General features: G+C 38.6%; 1 protein-coding gene and 1 long non-coding RNA gene across 2 annotated transcripts in view; both read right to left on the reverse strand.

Moving 5' to 3' along the window:
* LOC140325764 (uncharacterized) overlaps positions 1 to 22,079 on the reverse strand; it is a 33,170-nt gene that overhangs the window by 6,242 nt on the left and 4,849 nt on the right. The window contains exons 2-4 of the mRNA XM_072403779.1: positions 21,321 to 21,429; positions 20,578 to 20,724; positions 19,305 to 19,445 (exon numbers count right to left, since the gene is read on the reverse strand). Coding sequence (XP_072259880.1) covers positions 19,305 to 19,445; positions 20,578 to 20,724; positions 21,321 to 21,429 — 397 coding nt within the window. The remainder of the gene's footprint in view (positions 1 to 19,304; positions 19,446 to 20,577; positions 20,725 to 21,320; positions 21,430 to 22,079) is intronic.
* Positions 14,792 to 17,576, reverse strand: LOC140325765 (uncharacterized). Its single transcript, XR_011919726.1, has 4 exons — positions 17,449 to 17,576; positions 16,829 to 16,972; positions 15,503 to 15,646; positions 14,792 to 15,035 (listed from the first exon to the last, which is right to left on the reverse strand). It is a non-coding gene; the product is annotated as an uncharacterized lncRNA (long non-coding RNA).

A 22,079-nucleotide genomic window follows, 5' to 3' on the forward strand; every position in this document is an offset into this window, starting at 1 on the left:
GCATAGTTGGAACACCAAGTTATCCTGCTGGCTCTATTCCAGGACCCCGTGGATTAATGCCTGAAGAGCTAAGAAGATTGGAGAAGGAGATTGTGTCCGACGGCCCCCACCTGTGTTTACCTATGACAGTTTGGGAAGACCCTGCTATGCTACACAAAGCTGTGCTGTGGAACCATATGCTATAATGGACATGATTACTGCTCATTCTAGACTTGTTAGCATTATGCCTGATTGTTACTAAATCAGGTTTCTTTTCAGCAAATCTCAGTAATATACCACTTGGGGAAAGTAGTCTGGAGAAGGGGACAATGATGTTAACTTTTGTTATGTGATGTATTTTAGTGTTTGCTATCCAGCCTGGGGCCAGGATTCTTGGGTAAGCCCTTGAGAAGGACATGCCCTGGAGAGTGAGAGACTCAGATTCTGTTGCATGCGCGGAGGAAGTATAACATCAGACTGTAAGTTATGGCACAATCCTCTCACTGAGACATACTGAAAGGACTTTAACATGTTTATACTGCTGCTGTTTGAAGATTGCAAAGTTTGATGTTACACTGTATTTCACATGTTGTTACTATTCAATACAGAGACTATTTATGCTAATACAGTGTGGATTATTGTCTATGAGTATACTATTCTCAACTGGGACTGCACTTGTTACTCACAAGGCCCAATTGAGTGGAGGCACTGCGCTTATGAGAGATTTCATCCTGTTTCCACAGATAAAGTAAAGGCTCTGCTCCTGTTCTTCTATATAGGTTGCGCCACAACACATCAGAAGCCTACAGAGTGGGTCAGAATAGTGCTACATACCTAATAATACTGTAAAATGTATAAAACTATACAAATTAGAAATGCAGTATTATTATAAAGTCTTAATGTACCATGTGTACCATGGCCATTAAAATAAAAAGCTTTTTTTTACTCCTGTTACCTTAAGATACTTTACAAAATATGCATGTCAGGATTTACTGTTACCTTGCCATTGCAAAAGGATCGTTGTTTCTGGGAAGAACATTACCTGACCCCATGTACTTATCTTGCCTGTACTCTGTCAGAACTGAATGCACCTCAGATACAATACACGTGCCGTTCAGATTTTCAAGAATATGTGAGTTTGTGATAGTTTCTAGGCTTTTAAAGCAGGCATTTAAGGCTGTGTCTACACGGATTTATGTTAATCTTCATTATATTTGCATTTAGGACTGCAGGTATGATCAGCTATGACACCAACCATGTAAGGGTATGCAAAACACACTGGGAATGTGCTGTATTGGAATAAAGTTCTTACAAGACATCTGACTGCAATGTGTGGTTGGCAAATAATAGGGTAAATAAATGTTCAAATAAACTCTGGGACTAACTCAAATTGAACATGTAGCTCATCATGGCATTATTGTTGATGACTGTAAAGTTAACATTCATGATTGTAACAAGGTGGAAATATTTGTTGGACTACAAATGTCAGAAAGGGTTAAAGAACGACAAAAAAAAAAACACCCAGGCACTGCTTAATTTAAAATTAGTAATTATCTTTATTGGATGCATAGAATAATCCAAAACAGCAACAGTTCCGGCAGCAAGATAACACAACTTGGTTTATATTTCGAATAGGGGGATATTGATTCGGTGATCAAACATTGAATTTGAACACCATTAAAGTCAATGGTGGGAAAATTCAGGTTATTGTTTGGGACTGTGTAGAACTGCAAGAGCAGTCAGCGGAGCGTGGCTGATAGCTCCGCTCCCCTGATTGTTCTTGCAGCCCTAGCATAACTATAGTATTTGTTCTTGGATAGAGATTCTCTATCCACGAACACAGCAGTGCTACAGGCTCCCCAGGCACTAAAGGCTAAATGGGAACAAGTCTCCCCATTTATTCAGCTCTAGTGCTCTGTGATTGGCTGGCGAAAGAAAAATCCTGATGACGCTTGAGCTGTCATTTGGGTTTACCTTTCCTCAGCCAATTACAGAGCACTAGAGGTGATGAATGGGGAGACCACGCTGTGTGGCCCTGGGAATCATCCTGTCATTGTGCGATAACCTGTAAAAAATGAAAGTTAGTTACACAAATCATACACATTTAATATATAATACTTTAACATTAAAGCCTCCTTTTTAACACATTTTTTACACATGAATTTGCAAAGTCGAAATGCATGTTTTTCAGATCTATTTGAATTCAAACAGCCATATTCAGGTCGAATATGAGGACAACCTGAATTTGAACACCAACACTAGTAATTGGATGCTATGCAGAGAAGGGCAAGTAAACTGATATAAACAATTTATTCTCCCTTGAGGTTGATAAGGAAGAGACTTCATCATAGACTCCATGTTGTTTTTTACTCTTTATTTTGTAGGAGAACTATCCATTAGAAATATAACAAGTAATCTGCTTTAATATGGGGGGGTGTGTGAACATTCTGTACAAGTAGTGTAGTTTCTCTTCTTGTCTAACTTGTTAAAAAGAGCAAAGGGTATGATCACCTGGGCAGGTGTGAAGAGATTCCCAGGATATCAGGGCCATGAAGTGTTTAGGAACATCAGTCACTTAGGATTCCTGAAAAGTCAAGTCAAATCTTGACAGAGGTGTTAAAGTGTTAAAGGGGGGATATGATCACCATCTATGAATAAATAAATGGCCCATGTCATGCACTTGCTGCAAATTATTTACTGTCCCCAATGGAAAGAATGTCTCCCCACCCCGTACAGTGGTGGCTGAAAAAACACCTTTATAGTAGCCTAAAACCATCATTAGTCATGCAGCTGGTCCTACCAAATGTTGGCCAAGAGCTTGGCAGGCATCATCAAATGGGAAGTCAACCAGCCACAAGGAACCACCAGCAACCTCTGCAGGTTCCACAGTGGATAATGGCTGGTCTAGAGAAAAAGTTTTATTTGCCACATATGGAAGGGATTTGTAACAGAAAGGACTAATAAAATGAGTAAGTGGCCGTTCAATAGATTGTTTTGAAAAAACCTTGATGCATTTTTCAATGCACAGGATATAACATATATATTTCTTTTTCTGTTCATTGAACTTTGTGGGATTTTTGAGCTTGACTAATTGTGCAGTAGGCATTCGTGTATATATTTCTTTTTTCTGTTCATTCGAGTTTGTGGGGTTTTTTCAGCATGACTAATTGTGCAGTTGGCACAATGTAAATGAATACACTGTAGAAGACAACATATATATGTCTAACGTAATATTTATTGAACATGAAAACAGAATCTCAGTTGGTTAGCTTGTGTTTTAAGAATGAGTGTTTTAATTGTCATAATCAATAAGCAAGGTGTCTTCAGACTGATTCACATATGTTACTTTTAAATATAAAGAATATATAAAATACAAATTAGACACACACAATTATCTTCTTGGTATTATAGTTTTAAGCTGATAAGAGGATGGAATCTCAGAATGCAAAAATCACAAATCCTAAAAGAAAAAGGAAAAACACAACAAGTCATTTTTTTTAAACAGTAAGCAGAATATGTAATATGCAATAATAGGTGCTCTCAGTAATCAATCACGTCTCATTTGGGAGAGAACTCATTGTTCCCCAAAGTCACCAACATGGCCTATGTCAGCCTTAGCTGTAGATCAGCAAGGCACTGTGACAAAAACTAGTGCATGGCTAGTGTATGCTACATTTAAGACATGTCCCTTGTGATCACCTATGCCTTTATTGAACAAGGGAAATTGTGCATGGAGATGCCTCAGTGCACACACATTTAGTGCTTGCTGCATTTTTTTTTGCAGTGCAGCACACAAAACATTATGCATTATGGGGTAGCAACATGCCTGTGTACATAAGCCCTATTGAGAGGTTCAGTGATCAAGATGGCAATCCTATTGAGGCCGCACAAACTGCAAAAAAAGTTCTTTTGAAAAGGTTCATTGTTGTCAGTTCTAATATAATGTGGAGAAGAATGAAATATGAATTTATAAAACAGAATACAAAACTTACATTCTGCTCGCAGGCACTTCTTATTCCCCTGTGTGCCGCAGCACTTGTAGCCTATCCCACAGTCATAATCAGAGGCACAGTTCTGGTCCTTAGTCCCAGTTTCGGAAACATTTGGTATACTTGTAGGGCACTTACCACTCCTCTCTAAAAACAAAAATATGTATACAGTAAAAATATGACATATCATGAACTTTTAAATACAAACATTACTACCAGTGTACAATTACAGTACTTCTTTTCCACCACTAGATGTCCTCTGATGCCAAGGTTAAATGACAGCCAACAGTATCCAACCCACTTCCTCTGAGCCCTGACTATCATGGGGCCAACCCAGGCTTTAAAATTAAACACACTTCTTTTTCCCCCCAAAAAAATCATGCCAATGAAATAAGACTAAACTCTGAGGAATAATATGTTTTTTTAATCTAACCATATCCACCCTATAGCAGGGCGGATATGGTCAGATCCCTAAACTTATATGAAGGGAACATGATGTGAAGGTCACAGCACCTATATGAAGATCTCATCTGAGGTTCTGATATCGGGTAGTACACCAAGACACTGAGCTGATCATCTTTGTAGAATGGGAAGGTGTACTGGAACTCTTCTAATGTGATCTGTATACATGACGTTCTCATACAAAGCTATAACCTCTGCTTTGATGTTTTAGGAAAAAACAGCAGCTTCTCCTAACTTCTCCATAGTGGCACTTGGTCTCCATCCTTTTCTAACCCTGATTTTCTGTTTGATCCTGGGATCAAAGAGAAATATCGCTGGGTATGGGGCTCCGGTTGACAGTATTGGTGCTTCAAGGTAGCCCACAGTGACTAAATTGAGAAGAAAGGCTGAAAAGTAAATGTGGGATCTTTACAGAGCTTAATGAATGATGTGCAGAGAATGACTTACCTCTTACTAATCTCAGGCATCGCTTTCCACACCCTATGGAGCAACATTTTTTCTCTGAAGGACAATCACTATCAAATATACAGTCATCATTGCATCTTGGGCTTATTAAAGTATTTGTTGATGGACATGAGCCTGAACGTTCTGTAAAAAATAAGAGTGGTGAGGGTTAGAAGTCAGGGCACAATAAGTTCTATCGTATTGACATGGGTTGGTTGGATGGAAGCTTTTGCCCCGTTTTTTCATTCTTGTACTTTCCCTGTGTTTCTGTTTTTACTAGGAGCATCTGTAGCACCATTTAGAACAGCCTTTCTCAAACTTTTAACATGGTGGAAACCTTTAAAAACAGCTTTTAGGTCTCAGAGAAACCCTGTCAATGTTTATGTTGGCCTGGTGGTCAATAGGATCAATGCCTTTTACAATGTTAGCTAGTGGGAAGAATGTCACCATTATATAGACCAGTGTTTTTCAACCGCTGTTCCGCGGCACACTAGTGTGCCTTGAGAGATCTTCGGGTGTACCGTGGGAAATTATCCAATTTCAGTTAATTGGTCCCAAAATGATTTATTTACTGCAAAAAAATTGTCTTCATTTGTCTATACCACCGATGTATAGTGATAGGCAGAACCAAAAAAAACTCTTCCACTAGATGGCAGCAGGTAGCTAATTTACGTGTCTGACTTTTTGGTGGTGTTCCGTGGGATTTTTCTAATTGTAAAATATGTGCCGCGACTAAGAAAGGTTGGGAAACACTGATATAGACAACCAAATAGATCATTGATGTCAGGGGTAACTGACCTAAAAGAAACAAATTGCTTAAGGAACCCCTTGCAACCTCTGGGGGAACCCTGGTTGGAAAACATTGGTTTAGATAAATGATTGACAAACGTATTGATGCCCTATATGTACAATTGTATGTGTAGTGGACTACTTGTAGACAAAGCTTCCACATGAACATCTGGATTCAGAGGGGTAGGCCAACTACTGTACTATGTCTCCTGTCCACTGCACATTCATTCTACAAAGATGATCAGCCCAGTGTCTTGGTGTACTACCTGATATCAGAACCTCAAATGAGATCCTCATATAGGTGCTGTGACCTTCACATCGTGTGCCCGTCATAAAAGTTTATGGATCTAACCATATTCACCCTATAGCAGGGCGGATATGGTCAGAACCCTAAACTTATATGAAGGGAACATGATGTGAAGGTCACAGCACCTATTTGAAGATCTCATTTGAGGTTCAGATATCAGGTAGTACACCAAGACACTGAGCTTATCATCTTTGTAGAATGGGAAGGTGTCCTGGAACTCGTCTAATTTGATCTGTATACATGACGTTCTCATACAAAGCTATAAGTGAACCTCTGTTTTGATCATTTAGGACAGAACAGCAGCTTCTCCAAACTTCTCCATAGTGGCACCTGATCCCCATCCCTTTCTAACCCTGATCTTCTGTTTGATCTCTGGGATCAAACAGAAATAATGCTGGGTATGTGGCTGTGGTTGACTTTCCATCGTTCTATATAACAGTATTGGTGATTGGGGGTAGCCCAGTGCTGTTACATGGGAGGGGGGTCCTCAACCATGTCTAAGTTCCATGTCGTGCATTGCAGCTTACATGGGTCTTTTATTTTGCTCCCAGTAAGTAAAATGAGAAGGAGAGAAAAGTAAATGTGGGTATGTATTGTTAGAGATAGAGAAAGGTATAGAACAAGGAGAGCTTTCACCCTTTAATTATCATCAAAATAAGTGTGCGGATATTGGGACATGCAGTCTGGGTCTTGCTGTATCAAACACTTACCTCCTGCAGGTTGCTTGCAGAACATGAACTTGTTGTCTACACAGCATTTTTGGTCTCCTGAACAATCTTTGTCATTCTGGCAGAAGTTCTGCACTGGATAGTTCTGATAGTATAAGAATCTCTCTGGAGGACATGCACCAGGTTTCACTACAATCACATGAAAGGGAAAAGGTTACAATTCTTTAAATGAAAGTACCTAGAGATGACCTTTAAATGACACCCTTGCTATTACTTTTAACTGAATCCACTTATATATTTATGTTTTACCCAAGATTTAACCAACTTTCACTCAGGATTCAAACATTTTCCCAATTGATTTCAATACAAAATAATGAACATTTGGTTGGAGGTTGTGTGAATCCTGTGTGAAAGCATTAATATTAGTATCCCTATGTGTTGCTGTCAAGGTTTATCACTATACTACTAGTGACAATGTACAGTACAAATTTTTTGAAGGGTGGAACCATAGGTAAACCAAAGGTCCAGGCATTTAACACAACCAGATCTGTGGTTTGGATGCTGAATACACTTCTGCTGAAGGAAGTAAAGAAGTGACACTTTTTGGGGACCACATATTTCCTAGTTAAGTACTCTTCCCCCTCTAGATACTGTTGTCTTTCCAATAGCAAACTGTTTTTTCTTTATTATTTTCAATAGAATGGTGAGATGCTGTCTGTATCCTTTCTAGGGGAATTCACATGACATTTATGACCACCAAGGCTTAATGTGAGGAAAAATGTATGAATAGGGATAGAGATTGCTAAATAAATATATATATATATATATATATATATATATATATATATATAAAAGCAACCTTCTATTCACTTTTGAGCTCACTCACACAGACCACCTGTCTGTGTCACCAAGCAGAGAGCTCCCTCAAACAGACCACCTGTCTGTGTCCCCAAGCAGAGAACTCCCTCAAACAGACCACCTGTCTGTGTCTCCAAGCAGAGAGCTCCCTCAAACGGACCACCTGTCTGTGTCTCCAAGCAAAGCTCCTGACTGGCTTGGTTCTATGTTATATCCCCACCTGAGTCTTCCACCTGCTACTTCGCACAGGAGAGGAATCCTGGGCAAATAAACCTCCCAATCAAATATATATATATATTTCTTATCTATTCTATGTTCTAAAATGATATATAGGTGTGTGTGTGTGTGTGTGTGTGTGGGTGTGTGTGTATTGCCATTACATACCATCACTTCCTGTTGTCAGAGTTGTCAGGCTAAGCAGGAGGAATGAGACTTGCATGGAGTTCATCTTGAATACCAATGTGTTCTGAGCTTCATGCTTTTATATCCTAGATGTCAGAACAACGTGAACCTGTCAGAGGGTGGTGGCCTCCCATACACAGGTGGAAGGTTTGCATTTGGTTTTGCTATTGCATAAACTTGATACTATTGAAATGAGTATTAATCTCATCAAAGGCAATGGACCTCCTAATAGATTTACCCAAAAACATACGTGCTAATAAAACAGTAACTAGTACTCTACTTAGATGTGCTGATTCAATATTCTAGAAAGAGATAATAAGAGATAAAATGCACCTAAAGGATATTGTGTGCCAATTAGCTAAAAACCTGAGCTGCATACTCGTTCTGGGTCAGTGATTCAGAAAGTATTATTAGAAAAAAGATCAGAACACCAGCCAGGCAAACGCCTAAATGCAGGATGCCAAAAACACCGGAAGCCATCAACACTGGATGACTGAGGACATCATGTGCTGGGGAAAGGGTTTTACTCTTCACAGCTTTGTTCTTTTTATCTCACACCAAATACACCCACCTCTGCCATAACAGATTGTTGCACTTGAACAAAAATGAACTGCCAACTCTGAATCATTTCTGAATTCATGGCAGGTGGAGAAGCAATGACTTGGAGTGTGGAGAAATAACCCTGGCACAGACAGCTGATGGTTGTGAAATGGATCTATATGTTGCCCAGAATGTGGCAATATTTTAGATAGGGTGCTAAAAGAGAAAGAATAAATCAAACAAGATGGAAAGGATTCCAGTAAAGGTCTGGAGTGGGCCCAGGAAATGTGTGTGTGAGATTTAATAATGGGGGCCACCAGATATCGACATATAGAAGGGATTAATAAAGTTAAGGGATGTGAAATGGCTGTCACTCCCTTAGGGGATTTTAAGTGGCAAAATCAAAGCAAGCTGTCTACAACCCGATCAGTACATGTTACACTAAAAATGTAAAGAAAAACTAAAAGGATTAGGTACACAAGTTTACGCTCATCATGGTATTGTGGTCCTGTGCAGATCCGTGGGTGGAATCTCAGAATGCAAAATCAAAAATCCTAAAAGAAAAATCAGTCATTTACTTTTAAAGAAGCAGAGTATAGCAACATAAGCAATCAAGTACCTAATAATACTGTATAATTAAAAAAATACAGATTAGAATTGCAAAGAATCAAAAAGTCTTAATGTACAATGTCTATTGTGCATTAAAATAATACAGCTATTTTTACCCCTGTTACATTAGGATAATTTACAAAATATGCATACCAGCATTTTACTGTTACCTTGCCATTGCAAAAGGAGCGTTGTTTCTGGGAAGAGCATTACCTGACCCCATGTACTTATGTTGCTTGTACTCAGTGGCCAATCACCTTTACCTAAGGAAGTGGCGTTTACTCTTCCCCAGGTCACCAATCTCAGTGTTGGCTGAAGACTTGGAAGGAGCTGGGACACAAACACGTGCATGCCCAGTGTATGCTACCATTTAAGACATGCTTCTGGTGATCACATGCATAAAAAATATGCATGGAGATGCATTGTGTTAAGTGGCAAATGATAGAGGAAATATGAATCTACAAAGCAGGGTAGCTGAGAAATATAAGAGAGCAGGTTCAAACACCAACTTCTGGAATTTGCATCCTTCTCAAAGATTGCAATGGCAAAATAAAAACTTTCAAAAACAGGTTAATATTATAGGAACAGGTCCTATTATCCAGTATTACCTCTATAGGGATGTGATGACTGTTTTCCAAGACTTGTCTCAAATACTCATATGGATTTTTTATGCAGTTACTAGTGTTGGTTTCGAATTTAGGTTGTCCTTAAATTTGACCCAAAAATGGCTGTTCGAATTCGGGTAGACCTGACTGAAAGGGTCTGATAGACTCCATTTTGTCGCCTAAGACACTCCATTTTGTTTCAGTATTTAATCATGAGAACTGAATATATTCCTTGGTTATTTAGACTATATATGTATAAACATGATGTTCTGCCAAATAAATGTCCTTGCTGACATCTGCTAAATTCAGATATTGCTGACAATTAAAGAATAACAAGATGTCTTGTACGTGTCTGAAACAATGTAGCAAAGCGGTTTTGTATTAGAACAAAGATACTATTATTTCTCTACTGTGGTAGCATGCACGCACAGTGATAGTTATAAAACTAGATGTTTGTTACAATAAAGTTGGAGATTGCTTGATACCGTACAAGTGTGTGTCAGTGATTCTTCCCGGGCGCCTGTTCTGATGCACTGAGGGATACTGGGACGTGAGAGATCAGAGAGGAATAGAGCCAAGAAACCTGGAAATCCTTTCACTGACCAGAAAAAAAAAGTAAAATTCGTAAAAAAAATGGTTAAAAAATAAAAGTGAATGGTAAATTAATTTATTGAGTGTTTGTGTAACCATTTTTTTACAAGTTATTCTACAATGACATGATATTTCTTATCACACTTTCCAGCACAGAAATATGATAAATTTGTTACATTTTTCTTTTATCCACTGGAAAAAATGTAACAAGTGCATCATATTACTGTGGATGTTACAGTGTAAGAAATACTTGCCTGGCATCTTCACAATAAATTCAGCAGCGTTTGCAATCAATGAGAAGAGTGTGCGATCCCCGGGGCACTACAGGGATCGTAGTGGAACTGCAGAGTTTATCTGCACACATGACCCTGGCAACTTTGCAGTCACAGCTGTGACTGCAGGGGATCACCGGGCACTAGAGGTTGAATAGGGACAAGTTTCCCCATCCATCACATCTAGTGCCCTGTGTTCTTGGATAGAGATACAACTTGGAAAGGGTTGCAGGAGCAATCTGATTGCTCTTGCACCCCTTTTATAGTCCCTAAAAATAAACAAATTCTCCCACTATTGACTTCAATGGTGTTCGAATTCAGAATTTTACCACCAAAACAATATCTCACTTTTTGATCAAATAGCTGTTGAATCGAATAGTGAGATATTAGACCAACACTAGCAGTTACTATCTATTCTGTTGATGAGATTTTTTTTGCGCTCTTGTGGCTTCTTGATCATTTCTCCATCCATTATGTCAGGATCCCTGCCTTTCTATTTCATCCTAATTCCCTCACATAAAGCAGAAAGACAGCAATTCTTTCCTCAAGGTGATCAGATTTCCTGCCTGGTTCAAAACACATTAAGACAATTTTTACTTGCAGTCTAATAATATGTTTAGATTTGAAACCAGTTGCTGACAATCACAAGCCATCAATAGTAGGGTTTCTATCTGACATGTTAGAAAATACTGGTTAAAAGGACACAAGTCTTGTAATATGTACAAATAATCAATAAAATCCAGTTGCTTTTGTTCTGAGAGCACTGATTAGAAGGGCAAAATAATGTACAAAAGTAGTATTTGGACTTACAACTCATCGATTACTGAATGAGAAATAGTTTGTATTGCTTAATTGAGTGCAACACTGATCCAGCAGATGACACAGGTGGAGTTCAGGCCCCTCTGAATGCTTATATTAAAAACCCAAACTGCGTGTTTTGTCCAGGGGAAATCCTATAGACTATATACCTTGTCTTGTGGAATATTAACCCTAATTTACCATAACCGGTGATCCCGCATCAAATGAAAATTGAGTTCTTTATTCTGCCCCAGCCTTAACAAGGCTGGCTAGAGAAGTGGATTTGGCTGGTGTCATTGCTTGAACTGTGACATTTGTAATATTCTCTATTAGGTTCCCTCTAGAAAAACAAGTGTTATATTCTGCATATGATGAGAGGACGGGGGAGGTGGTGGACATTTGACACAGAAGACAATTCTACTAGGATGGTGAATGTATGCTGCATAGAGCTGATCAACATTTTTTGCATATATACAGTATATAGGCTTTTAGCTGTGAAGGGCTTTTGCTGATTGGTATGCCCAAACCTGTGTAAGCTACAAATACTTATAGGGGGTTTGGTACTGTTGGACAATTTTCTGAGATACAGATTTCATTTAAGTGGTTTTCTCCACATACTAATGTTGTACAGCTCTTTTTTTCACTCTTCTTCACATGCTTGTATATCTGAAATACTTTGGTCTGTTTTATTCGGCTCCTCTTTGTGGATTCGCCACCTGATGATTGGGTTATTGCCTTGGAAGCAAAGAGGTTGGGTCATATGGGATCTTGCAATATATACCCCTCTGTAGTGTGAGGGTGCTTTACGCTATGACAATGTCTTTGCACTCCCCAGTAAAGGCATGGCAAAAGGTTTGTCAGATATTTTCCTTACATTGGAAAATGAGTAAATCGGACCCTATCTCACTTTATTAGTATCCCAGATCTGGGCTTTGGACTGGAAAGGCCATCACAATCTGTCAGATATTGTGGGATTGATAGTGCTGCACATCTTTTGGGCACAATTTAGAGGAAAGACTCTATGACTTTAGAATGTCAGTAGTTGAGTATTCAAAATAGCTTCTCCTGGTAAAATGCCGTTTAGCCCTTCTCAGATTGTGTCTTCTTGATGTAATACATACCTAGGAGGATGTGTGGCAACTTCCTTTTACATATCTGCCTAATGCCAGAAATAGGCTCACCCAATGCACAATTGTTCATAGATTGTATTTACCCCAGCATGGATATTCCTTGCAGAGAATTTTGGGTGCTGATGGTGCTTACATAATTTTTCAGTCTTGTCCAGAGATTGGATCTTTCTAGTAAAAAGTGGTAGAATTTGTTTTTCTCTTTACTGCTGTCCCCCTTTCTTTTCAGGTGCAAGGATTAGTTGATCGCTTAGCGGTAATGATGGCTACGTGAACATTTCTGAGATCTTCTTTTTAATATGCATGGAAGCTGTTTGCCCTCAGCTGGAATAGGTCTTCTCCACCCACTGGGGGCGACATGGAAGGCCTTGTTTAACTCCTTATGGCCACCCTAAAAGGCTGCTTATGCTAGTAGGGGTCAACATACCAAATTTAACAAAGTATTGAAAATTTATGGATATATATTTTACCTGCAATGTAAAGGGCATGAATGTTTTCTGCAGAAGACCAAGTGGTGATGGTGCATTTGAGGCTTATTGATACTATTGCGCAGCGTTTACGGAGTACTGAATAATCATTTTGAAAACTGATTGCTTTTGATCCTCTGGATATCATATGCTATATTCTGTTCTTATGAATATTGTTTGTTCGTGTATTTTCAGCATTTCTCTGAGTACTTGTTTGTTGCAGGATTACAGTTGGTATAGAGATTGTCGTTTTTTGGGGTTGATAGGGATTTGTTTTTGGTTTTATTGTGATATACTGCAAATCTTGAATAAAAAGAAAATTCAGAAGATGTATTCATGTTTCACACTGTATTTATCCTGTTTTCCAGTATTTTTATTTCCTACTTATGTTTGTATGCTTTCCCTTCATACCTTTTTAAATAAATGAGTTTAGGGTAGCAAACTATATAGAGATACCTTCCAACCTTAGTGTTCTAATACAGGTAAATAATTCATAATATCATTCCATTTTGTTTGATCTTTATTTTACTTTTTTTGTTCTTTTATTGTGGAGGTGTGCTTTAGGTTTGGTAATTTTGTTGGGGGTGTTTATATTTATTTTGTCTCCTCCATAGAGTTGCTATTTTCTCTACTATTTCTGTTTTATGCACACATCCAGTCCTGTTTTTCATGCAGCATTCTGTCATACTTGGCTCCAGTCTCTTGCCTTAGTAGTGTGCCAGTTATTATTGTCCTTGGAATCTACCAAGGGCGTATGCTAAACACGTGTCCATGCTTTTTTTTCCCTATAGTGGCGTGTGAGTTAACAGATCAAACATTGGTCACAGACATTACACAATTCAGGTACTTCAAAACTCCATAGGGGTAATAGAGGGCAATTTGCTGGGGGCCTTTCTGGATAGGAACTGGGGCAGCAAATGCCTGTAACCCTTCTACTATCTATAGAAGATCATCTGAAATTAGGGTTGTGAAAAAAAGGAAGGGAGTACACTTTCCCTTTTGACAAAAACCAGAGCCCTGCCTGCCCCCATCATCATGGGATCCCATGACAAGGACCAATGTTGGGTAGACGGCATCCCCCAACTTAAACCCCCTGTGTTGTGGGGGTCTGAAGGTGGGGACCTTATTAGGAATCCGAAATGTATCCACCTATGGAAAGGGATTCATAACAGTAAGAGCTGTGGAAATGTATATGAGGCTGTGACTTCTTTAGGAAGTAGTTCTAGCCAGCTCAATTGATTGCTTTTCAAATATGTTGGATGCATTTCATTTTGCACAGAATATAGCTGGGTAATTTTTATATCTTAGAACATATAAATGTAGAATGATAGATCATATCAGGGTTAACCGATTCAGATAATATTCAATTACACTGGGGGATCAAGAAGCATTGCAAAAAACAACAAATCATCCCAAGAAGAAGGCTTAACGTCAGCCTGGTTAAACATCAAACACACAAGCACTTATCTTCAGCAGTCCTGTGTCTAACAGTTAATTTTCAAATATGCAGAAAACTAGAGTCACCTTGTTTGTAGAGTCTTGTCTCTCTCCTTCTGTGGAGCTGCATGCTCTCAAGCCCTCTCCATTAGGTTCCTTTCCTCTTCCTCACACAGAGCACCTGTCTATGTCTCCAGCACAGTCACTCACACCAGCCACCTGCCTGTGTCTCCAGCACATCACATCAACTGACTGAGCTCCTGGCTCTGTGTTATATCTCCACCCTCAGTGCTTCCTCATCAATATTCTCCCATGTGAGAGTCTTCCACCTGCTACTTCCCACAGGATAGGAATCCTATGCAAATATCTCTACTACCTTTACACACACTTGATATTGTAAGTAGATAGTAGGCAGAATATAAATGAATACACTGCAGAAAAAAAATATTCATATCTTCAATTATGGTCTTAGTGTTTATTGAACATCCACAAATAAATTGGGTGGTTTACTTGTGTTTTAGGCTTGTGATTGTTTCAGAATCTAAAATCAGAGCAAATTGTTTACAAACTGATCAGCACTTTACAGATAACCATAAAGAATAACATGGGCACACAAAACATATGCTCATTGGGGTATTATGGTTCTGAGTTAATCAGAGACTTGAATCTCAGAATGCAAAACGACCAAATCCTAAAAGAAAAAACAAAAAATTACATTTTTTTATGGTTGCAGAGTATGTTAAGAAGTCTTCATGGGTGCTCCCATGTACATATTCATACAATAAAAATATCTAAAAATATACAGATTATAACTGGGAATACTGAAATTCTAAGCTTTCCATGTGTACTGGGCAATTTAATACTTTATTTTTTTACCTTGTGTTACTTTTTGATGCTTTACAAAATATGCCAATAGTTTATCTAAAGAGGTACTGTCACCTTGCCATTGCAAAAAGGACATTGTTCCCAATGTCCAAAAGAGGCGATATCACTGTTCTGAGGCCTTATAAAGGATCAGTGTCTAGGACAGAAAATTTATAGAGGCCACTAAATATAAGAACTTGTTCTGAAAAAGTTCATTGCTGACTAGGACTAGTCAGTACTAATATAACCAGGTTGCTAAAGAGTAGAATAAATAGGTAGCTTTAGGAAACTTACATACTGCTCGCAGGCACTTCTTCTTCCCCTTTGGGCCACAGCACTTGTGCTGTTTCTTACAGTCATAATCAGAGGTACAGTGTTGGTCCCTAGTCCCATCTTTGGAAGCATTTGTTACACTGGTAGGGCACTTACCACTTCTCTCTGAAAGCAGCGAAAAGAACATATGAAACATGATCAGCAGGTAATGTGACACTTAATGTCATACCTTTACATACTAAATACTATGAATGAACATTTAAAGTAGAACACCTGTTTAAAAATAAAAATAACAGTATTAGAGATAAAAAGAACAACATAAAAAGCAATGTTTGCTGCAAACTTTGAATTTCTTTCAGTAGATCAGGGGAGGCTTTGAACCCATGTTAGCTTTGAAAAAAAAAACAAAAAAACAAAAAAAAAAAACACACATTTAATCTAAAACAAGACATTTTTTATACTACTAGATGCCCTCCGTCTTCCAGGTGGTTAAATGACATCCAACAATACTCAACCTTCTTCAACTGATCCCCAGTTGTCATAGGAATAATAAATAATAATAATAATAATAATAATAATATAGCACCAACATATTACACAGCACTGTACATTAAATAGTGGTTGCAAATGACAGATGAATACAGACAGTGACACAGGAGGAGAGGACCCTGCCCCCAAAAGCTTACAATCTAGAAGCTGGGAAGTAGTAACGGTTTCAAAAGACAGAGGATGATGAGTACACACACACACACACACACACACACCTTCTTCCCCAAAAACACAATACCCAAGAAAGAAGACTAAACCCTTCTGGTAATGATATGTAGCTAAAATTATCTTTTCCATCTTTTACTACTTACACCCATAGTGAACAGTGGCATGTGACTAATAGGATGGACAGATACATTTAATATTTGGCTTTACCTTCTCTTTGCAATATCATGGTAGCCAAGAGAGCACGAGGAATGTGGATGCAAACAGTTTTTGCTCACTGTTTATACATTAGTGAGCTGTTAATTAAACTAATGGCTCATATACAGAAGCAGTTTCTATAAATTTTGGAAAGTAAAGATGCTGCAAGAATCTTTTTCAGGCTTACTAGCCAGCTACTAGCTGGGAAATGAGAGGGAACAGGTTTGAACAGCAATTCAATATTCCAGATGATCCAGATTGAATAATCAATCTTGGAAATCAATATTCACATAACAGAGCACACCTGGGGTGTGTTTCAGGTCTGCTAAAGGCAACTCAGGCACTTGGTGTATACTGTATAGGTGTGTTAGGGGTTTGATTTGATTAGTAGAAGTACAGGTTTAGTTTTTTACAGGACTCATCACTAGAACATACCTGACAAGGGTATCTGGCACCTATTGGCACAGGTATAGGGGCAGCATTTGTCACCATCAGGACAGCCAGTGTCACTATAACACATAGTTCGCTCTGCCCGCACACAGTATATAATGTGTTCACTTGGACAGAATCTTTTCTTTTCTGAAAGAAACATTGAGGCAAGTTAGTTTGGAGCTATAAGGAGGAAAGAAAGGTTACCCATCAATACAAAATAGTAAAACAGTATTCATAGGGGAACACACAGCTATGTAAACATCTATGTGTAAGTCTTCATCACAATGCACATCAACACACATTGTAGTGAGCCAAAATGAGCATTATTATTGTGTTAGTTAACATATACTATGAAATGCGTTTTATGAAAACCTTGATTATATATACATTGGCTGCGTTATTATTGATTTATGGCAATCACTTTTTCCTGCTTTGCTACCATGCCCATTTTCTTCCTTCCATCCTTCTTGAATATGGAAATACAAGACAAAAACATTTAACTCAGCCCTGCCTTGGGTTGAGGCCCTTTTCTCTTCACCAGTTTCTAAAAATAATGCATATCCAAATCTTTGTGAAACTTGGTGAAATTCTAAATATTAACTCCATTATTCTCATTTGGGTACCCGCTGCCCTGTATTCCAACTTCTTTCCAGCCCGGAGGAAATTTAGGGCGCTGCCATCTTTCTCCATTTTCTTTCTTGCTATGTCACCTGGTCTTCTATTGAGCAGGCGCAAAATTGTTGACGTAACCGGCTGTATATGGGAAAAAATAGAGTGCGGATTTCACTGTGCTTGCATGAGATCGGCTTTTTTTTTCAACATTACATGCAATAAAGCACCCAGGAGGAGCAGCCAGAAGCCTCCTGGGATACATGACATGGGTATAACAAGAGGCTCTCCTCCCCCATTCTCCCAGAAGGAGAAAACAAAAAAAAGGAGTTAAATAAATAAATAAAAACAACCCTTTTATGTAAAAATTTGGGTGATAGGTCCGCTTTAAAGGTATGCTGGGAATGCAGTATTTTAAATGTGGCTGTCAAACTCAGTTAGCTCACTAGCTGGTGCGGAATACATTTACCGTGAATATAGCTTGTACTAGCATCTAGTAATGCATTGATACAATGTTAATATGTCCAACTAAGAATGATATCTAGTACGTACTGTTTTTGTTGTAACAGTATATTAGCATTTAAAGAAGATTGACAGCATCATTTGAATGACTGTATTACCAACATTATTTTTAGAAAAAAAGACATGTTTTCTTTTTTTTAATGTTTCTTCACATATCCCAACTTCCTTAAATATTTTGATGATAAAATGTTCAAGGGTTGTGATATTATCTTTAAACATTGCAAGAGAATTTTCATTAATTCATCTGAGAAATTCTGAATAAATCTACTTTGCAGAATTCTTCTCATTCCTGTTTCTCCCTATATGGCAGGAATTAAATGTAATCTCCTCAAATGCACACAGATTAAAATAAACTAGCCTGTGTTTTTAAAGTATATTAGACAAAACAAGAAAACAATTTGGCAATGCACACTTAAAACTAGCCTATCTTAGCCTTGACCAGGGTAGCTGGGACCTTCTAGCCCATCCATTACCACCAGCAAAACCTCTGCTTCCCTCCTGATCCCTCACCTGCTTACCAACCACTCCCCCACCGTTAAATACCCAAAACACCAATCTTGGATTTAAATTGGCAGGCAAGCAGATGTTTATTTACCACCATTAAATAAATATCCAATAAAAAATAAAATCACAAATAAATACATTTTACACATTTTAGTATGCAAGCATACATTAACATCACACTCCATTATAATTAATATTAATTAAACTGTGATTATATAACACCAACATATTACATTGAATATAACCTAATTACCAACAACCTAATTCCCCCCTTTTATTAATACATAACAACAATATGTATATTATTATCAAACTCCCAGCTATACACCTAAACAAACACTGCAGGACTTAGAAGGCAAAATCTGCATCCAACAGGAATTCAACTCTTCCAACATCTCCGCCTTGGCCCATAGCCGCCCAGCACTGCCTGAAGGGTAAATCATCCATTTACCATAAGGGGGAGACCCCACCAAAGAGAATCCCCCCTGCCAAAATCCACCACTTTTCCAATGCACTGGATTCCTGCATTCCAAGACCCCAACTGCTAAAACGAATTAAAATATCAAATTCTAAACATACCATAAGGGGTGGTTGGGCAGCAAACTTTTGCTTACAAAAGAGGGCCTCCCACTTCCGCCCTGCCCCTTTTACCTTATCCTGATCCTAATATCCTCCTACCCCACACTAGCACAGCCCCTCCTAGCATTACTTCAAAATATTAACCCTTAACACCCCCTGGCTAGGCCTCACACCCCGTCATGTAGGCCCTACGCCTAATTTCTTATGGCTACGGGCCTCTCCATCTTAACAGAAGTTAATAAATAATGTGCAGAGAATGACTTACCTCCTACTAATGGCAGGCATCGCTTGCCACACTCTCTGAAGCAACATTTGGCCCCTGAAGCACACTCATTATCAGATGTACACTCATCATCGCATCTTTGTCTTATTAAAGTATTTTCTGATGGACATGAGCCTGAACGTTCTGTATAAAATAAAGAGTGGTGAGAGTTAGAATCAGGGCATAATAAGTCCATATCTTGTTGACATGGGTTGGGTAGAAACTAAATGGGTTGAGGTCCTTTGGACCCTTTTTCCATTGCAGTAATTGTCCTGTGTTTCTGTTTTTACCAAGACCTTCTATAGCACTGTTTAGAGCAGACTTTCTCAACATTTTAACATGGTGGAACCCTTAAAAATAACTTTTAGCTCTCTGAGAACCCCTGTCAATATTTAGGTTATGCACAATAAATGGTTTATTAGCCTGGTGGTCAGTGGGATAAACGCCTATTATGTTGCAGGCTAGCGGGAAGAATCTCACCTTTACAGATAGCCAAATAGATCATTGATGTACATGATAACGGACCTGAAAGATGCAAATTGATCATTGCTCAAGCAAGCCTTTGCGAACACTAGTGGTTAAGAAACACTGGTTTAGATCAATGTTTGAGAAACATATTGATGCCCTACATGTACAAGTGTACTGTATGTCTAGTGGACTACATGTATACAAAGCTTTAACATTAACATTTGGACTCAAAGGGGCAGGGCAACTACTGTATTATGCCTCCTGCCCATTGTGCATTCATTAAGTAACTATAAGGCGACCATGAAGTTCTGCTCGCATCAGGTAGTACACCAAGGCATCTAGCTGATCATCTTTGTAGGGTGTTCTAGAACTCTTCTAGCCTGATCTTTATACAGGACATTATCATACAAAGCTTCATGTAAACCTCTGCTTTGATCATTTAGGACAAAACAGGTTTTCCTAACTATTCTATAGTGGCACTTAATCCCCTTCATTTTTTAACCCTGGCTGTGGTTGACTTTCCTCCATTCTATTTAACAGTATTGGTGCTTGGGGGTAGCCCAGTGCTGTTACATTGGGGGGGGTCCTCAATTTTGAATAAGCTTCATGCTGCACATTGCAGCTTACATTGAATTGCAGCTTTTTTTGTGCCCGGTGAGTAAAATGAGAAGGGCAAAAAAGTAAATGTGGTATGTTAGAGATAGGGGAAGGTATAGAACAAGGAGAGCCTTCACCTTTTAACTATGATCACAATAGGTGTGCGGATATTGGGACATGCAGTCCGGGTCTTGCTGTATCAAATACTTACCTCCTGCAGGTGGTTTGCAGAACTTGAACTTGTTGTCTACACAGCATTTTTGGTTTCCTGAACAATCTTTGTCATTCTGGCAGAATTCGTGCACTGGATAGTTCTGATAGTCCAAGAATCTCTCTGGAGGACACACGCCAGGTTTCACTACAATCACATGAAAGGGAAAAGGTTACTATTCTTTAAATTAAATTGCCTGGAGATGGACTTCACATGACACTATTCCCATTATTACTTTTAAATAAATCCACTCCTTACATATTTTTATGTTTTATCCAACATTCAAACATTTACTCAGGATTCACACATTTTCTCAAATATTTCAATACAAAATATGGGAAATTTGGGTAGAAAGTATTTTTAATTTGGTCCCTGTGTGTTGTTGCAAAGGTTTATCACTACTTTACTACGCAAAAGAGACAATGGGTGGAACTATAGAGTACACTAACCTAGAAGTGTGTTTTGAACGCTGAAGGTTCTTCTGGTGCTGAATCTCTTAAAAGGGAAGTGAAGGTAGTGTTTAAGGGCGACAGCAGATTACCTGGACAACTTCCCATAAAAAATGACAATATAAGTCTATGTGAAAATGTTTGGTTAGTCCAGTACTGCTCATGCTCACAGATATTGTACCTAGGTCTACTTTCCAGGTAGATTCATTTGCAATTTGTGACTAATATATATATTACACTTTACATCTTCTATTCCCCTGGTCCTTGTCACTATATAGTATTTCCATTACTTACCATTATTTGCTGTTGTCAGAGTTGCCAGGCTAAGCAGGAGCCCTAAGAGTGAAACTTGGATGGAGTTCATCTTGGATACCAATGTGTTCCGAGCTTCTTCCTTATTATCCTAGATGTCAGAACAATATGAACCGGTCAGTGGGCGGTGGCCTCCCAAACAACGAAAGTAACAATTTCTATGAACAATTTAGTGTGCTCTGTACTATATTGACTCCTGTATTGCTTTGCAGCACAGGTGGTTTTGGGATTACATGAACTTGATACTGTTAATGGGTATTGACGTCATGAAACCAAAAAAAGTAAGTTTTGTTGTTCAGTTTTGTTGATTCATTTTTCTGGAAAGAGAATAAAGTAACTGTTATTTAATAATGCTTTCTCAGTGGAAGTTTAATTAAAAGAAACAATGTAACTGATGAACGCTCTCTCATCCTGCACCCCTGCATATAGACTTTCCAGCACGCTCAGCAACAGTCCACGCACCAGCAGGCTGAAGAGGGGCCGTCACGGTTAACCACTCTGGTAACCCTTGCCAAACACCATGACAGGTAGACTGCCACCTTGTGAGTAAAGTTAAGCACACAGCATGACCTCAACAACTGCAGTTATGCTTCTGCTTCTTTAGCGCCACCCACTGCCACTCCAGATAAGGATGTCTCAGAAGTCTCAATGTTTATAGCAACGTTTCAGGTTAGGTACATTATTTCTACTTAGAACATTCAGCTTACACTTTTTATAGTGTTTAATAAGTAAAAACATACA

This window comes from Pyxicephalus adspersus, chromosome 3 (genome assembly GCF_032062135.1).
Source record: "Pyxicephalus adspersus chromosome 3, UCB_Pads_2.0, whole genome shotgun sequence".
NCBI classification, from domain to species: Eukaryota; Metazoa; Chordata; class Amphibia; order Anura; family Pyxicephalidae; genus Pyxicephalus; species Pyxicephalus adspersus.